This window comes from Coregonus clupeaformis, chromosome 35 (genome assembly GCF_020615455.1).
Source record: "Coregonus clupeaformis isolate EN_2021a chromosome 35, ASM2061545v1, whole genome shotgun sequence".
Classification (NCBI taxonomy): Eukaryota; Metazoa; Chordata; class Actinopteri; order Salmoniformes; family Salmonidae; genus Coregonus; species Coregonus clupeaformis.
The window spans coordinates 30,920,707-30,931,632 of NC_059226.1; the positions used below are offsets into that span (position 1 = coordinate 30,920,707).

The 10,926-nt window shown below is 39.1% G+C and overlaps 1 protein-coding gene across 2 annotated transcripts; it reads left to right on the forward strand.

The window, feature by feature from the left end:
* Positions 1–523: 523 nt before the first annotated feature.
* Positions 524–10,521, forward strand: LOC121551179 (interferon-induced protein 44). 2 transcript variants are annotated; one of them, XM_041863727.1, is made up of 8 exons: positions 524–608; positions 2,132–2,229; positions 4,395–4,428; positions 4,805–5,006; positions 7,045–7,197; positions 8,801–8,993; positions 9,443–9,543; positions 9,948–10,521. In XM_041863727.1, the coding sequence occupies exons 2-8, from the start codon at positions 2,178–2,180 to the stop codon at positions 10,113–10,115; spliced, it is 903 nt and encodes a 300-aa protein (XP_041719661.1). In that variant the 5' UTR covers positions 524–608; positions 2,132–2,177; the 3' UTR covers positions 10,116–10,521. The 2 variants fall into 2 exon arrangements, with proteins under 2 accessions (XP_041719661.1, XP_041719662.1); XM_041863728.1 differs by having other exon boundaries at positions 2,153–2,229.
* The last annotated feature ends 405 nt before the right edge of the window (positions 10,522–10,926 follow it).

A 10,926-nucleotide genomic window follows, 5' to 3' on the forward strand; every position in this document is an offset into this window, starting at 1 on the left:
GCATATGTGGGAACTCCTTCAAGACTGTTGGAAAAGCATTCCAGGTGAAGCTGGTTGAGAGAATGCCAAGAGTATGCAAAGCTGTCATCAAACGGTGGCTATTTGAAGAATCTCAAATATAAAATATATTTTGATTTGTTCAACACTTTTTTGGTTACTACATGATTCTATATGTGTTATTTCATAGTTTTGATTACAATGTAGAAAATAGTAAAAATAAAGAAAACCCCTTGAATTAGTAGGTGTTCTAAAACGTTTGACAGGTAGTGTATGTTTTTAAAACCATATTTTTTATTTGTTCTCATAAATTACATATTGCCTTTGCTTGTTGGCACAATAAAAGTGGCCCTTTTTAAAAATGTATTATCAGCTAGTGATATTGCAATGTAAGGTTTCCTCATTACCATATGAATGTGATGTCATCAATTGTGCTGCTGGCAGAATAGAACTGGGTGTGACATTCTTGATGCAGATAATACCAAAACAGAAACCAAAACCAAACAAAAACGATCCTCAGAGAGTTATAAAAAGGAGTGTCAGACTTAACCGTGACACTTATTTGGAACTTCATCGAATTATTGACACATCTTATCACTGGAAGACTTGAGGTAGGCTATAGACAATGTCTATCTATTTTTTAAATTTATTTTTATCATTGATGCAATGTTCAGAAATTAAGCATAAATAAGATGGTGGACTTTGCAGATAGGTTCAAGCTACCACAAGCTGACTGATGGATGTACAGTACTGTATCTACAGCCTGTCACTGTATAAAAGCTCCATCTAAAAAAGCCCTGTTCACACCTTGTGTTTACACCAGATTTTTGTGATTCAATCACCATGATCAGATTACTCTCCAACTATGGTTCAGGGGGTCCAGACCAGGGTTTGCGTCAGTTCTGAATTGAACTGAGAATACATTTTAAATTCCAAAACAGAAACCAAAACCAAACAAAAACGATCCTCAGAGAGTTATAAAAAGGAGTGTCAGACTTAACCGTGACACTTATTTGGAACTCTGAATTGAACTGAGAATACATTTTAAATTCCAATTCACATCTTGAGTTTGAATGATAAATTGTCTGTACCGTAAAATCAACTTTTACCCAATCTACTTACCTATGTGCCTTTACTCTGTGAATGGTAGGTTGAAGTCTGTCTGCTATTTATTGTTGTTAGGGCATTCATTAAACAATAGGGTCAGTCCTCTTTTAACTTTCATAAGGTTCAAAGTGAACTTGTTGCTGTATGAAAGGACTAAGTACCTATGTCTACGTATGCTCATATATATATTTTAAGTGACCCAATTGTTGAAATTGCTGTTATTTGTAGTCCTGGATAATGTTCTGTACATTTACAGACTATACATAAAGACATTCTAGAAAATCAGCATTCCAATGACATGAGTACAGCATGTATTTCCTAAATTAAGTGTAAACTCAATTGCAGATATGGTGGTGTGCAGAACACCTCTGAGGACAAAGAAACAGACCATTTGAAAAAGTATTTTAGAAATTGTGTTTTCAAATAGTGATTTCAATAGAAAGTGTTTACACTAAGACATGTGGAACACCAACAAATTTATGGATTTGGGGGTATGTTTTGCTATTGTTTGTTCAATAGTTGCCTTGTTTACACCTTGAGCTAACATGTTTGTTTTGTGATCTGATTGATATGATCATATCAATATCTGATGAAGGTTTGTCGTCTTTACACATGGTATTAAAATGTGTCTCTTATCCATCCACTGTGTTGCATTGGGACCAGATTTCCTGGTTACACCAACTATTGATGCCATAAGTCAATGGTGCTACCTGTCAATGATTTTAGAAGGCGGTATGAATATGATTTGAATGGTTTGACCATCCAGATCTGTTTACGCTTGATTGATATCCAGATGCAATTGGTCCCTGATTACCTCTGGGGGTGGTCTGGCAGATCTGATCACGATCAGATCACAATGCGTCTTTTAATTGTCTACCCTGTCAAAAAATGTGGGCACAATTATAATGTGGACAAGATGAAGACAAAGGATGCATGTTAGCACCAGGTATAAATGAGGCTAGTGAATCAGCAAATCTCATTGATAATTTTTGTTATTGTGTGTGTGTGTGTGTTTTTGTTTGTGTAGAGTATTTATTTTGTATTTCAGTTAAGAATAATTTGAGGAGAAAGGCATGGGGTTGTTTAAATCCAAACCTAGCCCTCCACCTCCACGTCCACTACCAGGTAATTAGTATGTTTATACAGTGGGGAAAAAAAGTATTTAGTCAGCCACCAATTGTGCAAGTTCTCCCACTTAAAAAGATGAGAGAGGCCTGTAATTTTCATCATAGGTACACGTCAACTATGACAGACAAATTGAGAAAAGAAAATCCAGAAAATCACATTGTAGGATTTTTTATGAATTTATTTGCAAATTATGGTGGAAAATAAGTATTTGGTCACCTACAAACAAGCAAGATTTCTGGCTCTCACAGACCTGTAACTTCTTCTTTAAGAGGCTCCTCTGTCCTCCATTCGTTACCTGTATTAATGGCACCTGTTTGAACTTGTTATCAGTATAAAAGACACCTGTCCACAACCTCAAACAGTCACACTCCAAACTCCACTATGGCCAAGACCAAAGAGCTGTCAAAGGACACCAGAAACAAAATTGTAGACCTGCACCAGGCTGGGAAGACTGAATCTGCAATAGGTAAGCAGCTTGGTTTGAAGAAATCAACTGTGGGAGCAATTTTTAGGAAATGGAAGACATACAAAACCACTGATAATCTCCCTCGATCTGGGGCTCCACGCAAGATCTCACCCCGTGGGGTCAAAATGATCATAAGAACGGTGAGCAAAAATCCCAGAACCACACGGGAGTACCTAGTGAATGACCTGCAGAGAGCTGGGACCAAAGTAACAAAGCCTACCATCAGTAACACACTACGCCGCCAGGGACTCAAATCCTGCAGTGCCAGACGTGTCCCCCTGCTTAAGCCAGTACATGTCCAGGCCCGTCTGAAGTTTGCTAGAGTGCATTTGGATGATCCAGAAGAGGATTGGGAGAATGTCATATGGTCAGATGAAACCAAAATAGAACTTTTTGGTAAAAACTCAACTTGTCGTGTTTGGAGGACAAAGAATGCTGAGTTGCATCCAAAGAACACCATACCTACTGTGGCATGGGGGTGGAAACATCATGCTTTGGGGCTGTTTTTCTGCAAAGGGACCAGGACGACTGATCCGTGTAAAGGAAAGAATGAATGGGGCCATGTATCGTGAGATTTTGAGTGAAAACCTCCTTCTATCAGCAAGGGCATTGAAGATGAAACGTGGCTGGGTCTTTCAGCATGACAATGATCCCAAACACACCGCCCGGGCAACGAAGGAGTGGCTTCGTAAGAAGCATTTCAAGGTCCTGGAGTGGCCTAGCCAGTCTCCAGATCTCAACCCCATAGAAAATCTTTGGAGGGAGTTGAAAGTCTGTGTTGTCCAGCGACAGCCCCAAAACATCACTGCTCTAGAGGAGATCTGCATGGAGGAATGGGCCAAAATACCAGCAACAGTGTGTGAAAACCTTGTGAAGACTTACAGAAAACGTTTGACCTGTGTCATTGCCAACAAAGGGTATATAACAAAGTATTGAGAAACTTTTGTTATTGACCAAATACTTATTTTCCACCATAATTTGCAAATAAATTCATAAAAAATCCTACAATGTGATTTTCTGGATATTTTTTTCTCATTTTGTCTGTCATAGTTGACTTGTACCTATGATGAAAATTACAGGCCTCTCTCATCTATTTAAGTGGGTGAACTTGCACAATTGGTGGCTGACTAAATACTTTTTTCCCCACTGTATGTATGCAGGTGTTTAATCAAAATGTGTCATAAAAAATAGTTCCAGAAATGTATTAAACTTCCATTGAAAAAAAAAAAAATATCAAATCAGTGATTTAAAGGGATCAGACCTTTAACCTTACCTTGGCTGCTTTCAACTGACCCAGAAAGATCCCCCCCAAAAACATCAGCTACGATATTGTTTCATGCTGTATGTAGGCATAAAACTTCTTAAGGTTCTGTTTTTTAAACTTTGAGTTTGAGGACATTGTCATGCTTTATAGAGCCTCATGTTATGAATTTGCCCATTTAGCTTGCATTAAGTTTAGGATCTACTCCAAGGAGGCTAAATGGTGTTGTTACATAGCTAAGGGAACTTTCGCAATTTATGGAAGGGTAAATGGAGTAATTTTGTGGAGGGTCATGCCTTTTCAATTTCAGTCCCGGGAGAGTTTAGTCCAGGGGAGGGTCATGTAATTTGTAATTGATGAAATTTAAATATTTCATGAAATATATTTCATGAGTAGTTGTTTATCAGAATATGTACTGACTCTTTTGTTTAACAGCTTTTGACAAAGAATGGAGACACACATCTTGGGGGTAAGTACAGCATACCCACAGGGGGTATGAAAAATAATAATGTATGCACTAACTGTAAGTCGCTCTGGATAAGAGCGTCTGCTAAATGACTAAAATGTAATGTAATGTAGATGCACAAAAATATATGGAAATCTGAGAAAAGTGTAAGATTGATCGTAAGTCTAATTTGTTTGGTCTCAGGTCACTACAACTCCAATGTGGATGTTTATGTTGTAAACTACCCTAATACCCCTACTTATATTTGATAATGAACCAGGGAGAGACATATTTTTAAGTAGGTGTGGTGTATTGTTGAATTACGTGCTTCAGAACTTAATCAAGATTTAGCCTAACCCTTTCTCTAACCCTTTCTCTGGTTTTTACTGCCATCTAACAGTCATAAAGAGGAAATGCTGCAGAAACTGAAAGACTATGTGCCTGAAAACCCTCAAGTGAAGACAATCAGAATCCTCCTCCATGGACCAGCTGGAGCGGGCAAGTCCAGCTTCATCAACTCCATCAACAATATCTTTCAGGACAAATGTATGAGCGTTGCCTTAGCTGATAATGCTTCTGCAGGTGCAAGCTTCACAAAAAAGGTACATTCTTAGGTATTACAGTGGATTGCGAAAGTATTCATCCCCCTTGTCATTTTACCTATATTGTTGCCTTACAACCTGGAATTAAAATAGATTTTTTGGGGGTTTGTATCATTTGATTTACGCAACATGCCTACCACTTTGAAGATGCAAAATATTTATTTGTGTGAATGAAACAAGAAATAAGACAAAAAAACAGAAAACTTGAGCGTGCATAACTATTCACCCCTCCAGAGTCAATACTTTGTAGAGCCACCTTTTGCAGCAATTACAGCTGCAAGTCTCTTGCGGTATGTCTCTATAAGCTTGGCACATCTAGCCACTGGGATTTTTGCCCATTCTTCAAGGCAAAACTGCTCCAGCTCCTTCAAGTTGGATGGGTTCCGCTGGTGTACAGCAATCTTTAAGTCCCACAAATTCTCAATTGGATTGAGGTCTGGGCTTTGACCAGGCCATTCCAAGACATTTAAATGTTTCCCCTTAAACCACTCGAGTGTTGCTTTAGCAGTATGCTTAGGGTCATTGTCCTGCTGGAAGGTGAACCAGTCTCAAATCTCTGGAAGACTGAAACTGGTGTCCCTCAAGAATTTCCCTGTATTTAGCGGCATCCATCACTCCTTCAATTCTGACCAGTTTCCCAGTCCCTGCCGATGAAAAAATATCCCCACAGCATGATGCTGCCACCACCATGCTTCACTGCGGGGATGGTGTTCTCGGGGTGATGAGAGGTGTTGGGTTTGCGCCAGACATAGCGTTTTCCTTGATGGCCAAAAAGCTCAATTTGAGTCTCATCTGACCAGAGTACCTTATTCCATATGTTTGGGGAGTCTCCCACATGCCTTTTGGCAAACACCAAACGTGTTTACTTATTTTTTTATTTAAGCAATGTTTTTTTTCTGGCCACTCTTCTGTAAAGCCCAGCTCTGTGGAGTAAAAGGCTTAAAGTGGTCCTATGGACAGATACTCCAATCTCCGCTGTGGAGCTTTGCAACTCCTTCAGGGTTTTCTTTGGTCTCTTTGTTGCCTCTCTGATTTATGCCCTTCTTGCCTGGTCCGTGAGTTTTGGTGGACGGCCCTCTCTTGGCAGGTTTTTTGTGGTGCCATATTCTTTCAATTTTTTAATAATGGATTTAATGGTGCTCCGTGGGATGTTCAAAGTTTTTGATATTTTTTTATAACCCAACCCTGATCTGTACTTCTCCAAAACTTTGTCCCTGACCAGTTTGGAGAGCTCCTTGGTCTTCATGGTGCCGCTTGCTTGGTGGTGCCCCTTGCTTAGTGGTGTTGCAGACTCTGGGGCCTTTCAGAAAAGGTGTATATATACTGAGATCATGTGGCAGATCATGTGACACTTAGATTGCACACAGATGGACTTTATTTAACTAATTATGTGACTTCTGAATTTAATTGGTTGCACCAGATCTTATTTAGGGGCTTCATAGCAAAGGGGGTGAATACATATGCACACACCACATTTCCGTTATTTATTTGTTTATAATTCTTTGAAACAAGTTATTTTTTTCATTTCACTTCACCAATTTTGACTATTTTGTGTATGTCCATCACATGAAATCTAAATAAAAATCAGTTTAAATTACAGGTTGTAATGCAACAAAATAGGAAAAATGGCAAGGGGGATGAATACTTTTGCAAGGCACTGTATGTGACACATTCAAAGTAGCAATTGTTCACAACAATATATATATATATATATATATATATATATTTGTAACCTATATCTAACATACTGTAACTGTATGGTCTAGAACAGGGTTAGGCATCTAGATTCAGCCCCAGGCCGATTTTTGTTGGAGTATGTGGTCGGGGGGCCGGAACATAATTATAATAATTTGTACACTGCAAATTGACCACATCTAAGTCCAAAAAGAGATAGTATTTGAAAATAATAATTTCATACCTTGATTACAGAGACACCATTTTGTGTATGTTCATTACATGAAATCTAAATAAAAATGGAATTAATGCAGTATGATTTTTATACAGTACGTAGTTGTAATTTTGCAATGTATTTTTACAGTATGAAACCCACAAAATTGTGAAAGAAAAACCTGGAACCTACTACCCCTTCCAATTCTATGATGTCATGGGCCTGGAGAATGGTATTGACAAAGGAGTTGATGAGGCGGACATTATCAAGGCCCTGAAGGGGCATATAAAAGAGGGTTACACGGTAAGAACTGAACACAGCAACCTCTCAGTCTGTAAATATGTTTGCTGTATACACCACCAGTCAAAAGTTTGGACACACCTACTCATTCAAGGGTTTTTCTTTATTTTTACTATTTTCTACATTGTAGAATAATAGTGAAGACATCAAAACTATGAAATAACACATATGGAATCATGTAGTAACCCAAAAAGTGTTAAACAAATCGAAATATATTTATATTTGAGATTCTTCAAATAGCCACCCTTTGCGTTGATGACAGCTTTGCACACTCTTGGCATTCTCTCAACCAGGTTCACCTGGAAGGCTTTTTCCAACAGTCTTGAAGGAGTTCCCACATATGCTTAGCACTTGTTGGCTGCTTTTCCTTCACTCTAACATCCAACTCATCCCAAACCATCTCAATTGGGTTGAGGTCGGGGGATTGTGGAGGCCAGGGCACCTGATGCAGCACTCCATCACTCTCCTTCTTGGTAAAATAGCACTTACACAGCCTGGAGGTGTGTTGGGTCATTATCCTGTTGAAAAACAAATGATAGTCCTACTAAGCCCAAACCAGATGGGATGGCGTATCGCTGCAGAATGCTGTGGTAGCCATGCTGGTTAAGTTTGCCTTGAATTCTAAATAAATCACAGACAGTGTCAACAGCAAAGTACCCCCACACCATAACACCTCCTACATGCTTTACGGTGGTAAATACACATGCAGAGATCATCCGTTCACTCACACTGCGTCTCACAAAGACACGGCGGTTGGAACAAAAATCTCAAATTTGGACACCAGACCAAAGGACAAATTTCCACCGGTCTAATGTCCATTGCTCGTGTTTCTTGGCCCAAGCCGGTCTCTTCTTCTTATTGGTGTCCTGGTTTCTTTGCAGCAATTAGACCATGAAGGCCTGATTCACACAGTCCCCTCTGAACAGTTAATGTTGAGATTTGTCTGTGACTTGAACTCTGTGAAGCATTTATTTGGCTAGTAACTCTAATGAACTTATCTTCTACAGCAGAGGTAACTCTGGGACATCCATTCCTGTGGTGGTCCTCATGAGAGCCAGTTTCATCATAGCGCTTGATGGTTTTTGCTACTGCACTTGAAGAAACTTTAAAAGTTATTGAAATGTTCCGTATTGACTGACCTTCATGTCTTAAAGTAATGATGGACTGTCGTTTCTCTTTGCTTATTTGAGCTGTTCTTGCCATAATATGGACTTGGTCTTTTACCAAATAGGGCTGATTGGCTCAAATGCATTAAGAAGGAAAGAAATTCCACAAATTAACTTTTAAGAATGCATACCTGTTAGTTGAAATGCATTCCAGGTGACTACCTCATGAAGCTGGTTGAGAGAATGCCAACAGTGTGCAAAGCTGTCATCAAGGCAAAGGGTGGCTATTTGAAGAATCTCAAATCTCAAATATATTTTGATTTGTTTAACACTTCTTAGGTTACTACATGATTCCATATGTTTTATTTCATAGTTTTGATGTCTTCACTATTATTCTACAATGTAAAAATAAAGAAAAACCCTTGAATGAGTTGGTGTGTCCAAACTTTTTACTGGTAGTTTATAATAAACATTATTGTTTTTCACTCTTTTTTCACCAGTTTAATCCCATATCACCTTTAACCGAGGAGAATAAGTACTATGTGAAGGCCCCCACTCTATCTGACACAGTTCACTGCCTAGTTAGTGCAATACCAGCTGATAAACTGCCTATGATGAATGCCAACAAGAATGATGAGAATACTGATGTCTTCAAGAAGATGAGAGCCATCAGACTAGCAGCAAGTTACATAGGTAACACGTTTTTATGGAACATTGTTTATAATATATAATGTTGGTGGCAGGGTCTCATCATACAATTGACTATTCGGTGCATATCAGCCCATATCAGAGCAGCGTTTGAACCCTTGGGCGCCTTCAGCAGGACACAACGTTTTGGAATGTTCAGATAGAAATATGTAGTGTAGAACAAACATGCCTCTCCGACCTATAGACCATGTAATCATGTCCGCTCTATTCATGGCTATTCTATCTGCAACATTCAACAACGTTTGGAAAATGAATGTTGCCCTGGTCTTGAACCCAGTTTTAAATATGTGTTTTTTCACTAATAATACAGTATATTTTCATGTACAATAAAAAAATTACTTAATACATACACAAACTGACATGATACTTTAGACCTTTAGTAGTAATAAGATGGAAGAGACACAAGATTCAATTGGTTTCCATGTATTTGGCAGGGATTCCCCAAATGGTTATTCTCACCAAAGTGGATTTAGCCTGTCCATTGGTGAGGGAAGACCTGAGAAAGGTCTATCTGAGCAAGTATATAAAGGAGAAGGTAAGTGAATTATATTTTTTAAGTTTACCTAGAAATGCAAGTATTTGCAGATTCGGCACTCCATAGTCTCACTTGATGAGGAAAACATTTACATGTTATATCTGTCGGGAGACTGTGTAATATGACTGATAATGTGGAACAATTATATTGGTGCGCTGGTTTTGTGTTACTGACTATTTAGATTAATCATGTACGATTTCGCAGTTTTCATTAGTTTCATATCCTGGACTGGTTCTGGGTTGCCAAGATATGCACTCCTGGACCATAGGCCCTGGCCTACAGTATGAAATAAATGGTTTGAGGGAGCACTTTAATTTATGCTTTTTCGTCTCCCTGGGAGATACATGTCCAAATGTATTATTCTACTCATCTGATTGAATTCCAACCATATTCTTTCATTGCAGATGGAGCAGTGTAGTAATGCACTGGGAGTACCAGTAGGCTGCATTATGCCTGTGAAGAACTACCACGAGGAAATCGACTTGGATGATGACATGGATGTGCTGCTATTGAGATCACTGAAGCAGATGGTGGACTTTGCAGAGGGCTTCAAGCTATCACAAGCTGACTGATGTATATACAGTACTCCATCTATAGCGTGTCACTGTATAATACCTCCATCTAAAGAAGCCCTGTTCACACCTGGTATTTACACCTGACTTTTGTGATCCAATCACCATGATCTGATTACTCTTCAACTATGGTCCAGTGCGTCCACAAAAGGGTTGGCATAATTTCTCAATTGAACTGAGAATACATTTAGAATTTCATTCAAATCTTGAGTTTGAATTATAATTGTCTGTACCGTAAAATCAACTGCTACCCAATCTACTTAGCTCTACTCTGGGAAAGGTCTGTTGAAGTCTGTCTGTTTTTTAGTGTTGGTAGGGCATTCATTAAACAATAGTGTCAGTCCTCCTTTACCTATAATAAGGTTCAAAGTGAACTTGTTACTGTATGAAAGGAGTAAGTATCCATGTCTATGCTCATATTTTATAAAGTGAGTATTATAATTGTTGAAATTCCTGTTATTTGTAGTCCTGGATGATTTACTGTACATTTACAGACCATAGATTAAGATTAAGATCACTTTGTTGGTCAATTGCACACAAGGTCCAACCAAAATATTACTTCCGCTTCTAACCCAACCCCTCCGAAAGACACACATACATACACATACAGGTTATGGAGAGGCGTGGGAGCCGGCCACACTGGGTGCCCTGGGAGCTGTTGCTGTGTGGGGGGGGTTAAGTGACTTGCTCTAGGGCACAACGGGAGGCAATGGCATCTGGGAATTGACACCAGCAACCCTCCGGTTGCCAGCTCACTTCCCCCCAGATTTTTCCCGTCGGACCCTGGACTCGAACTGGCAACCCTTAGGTT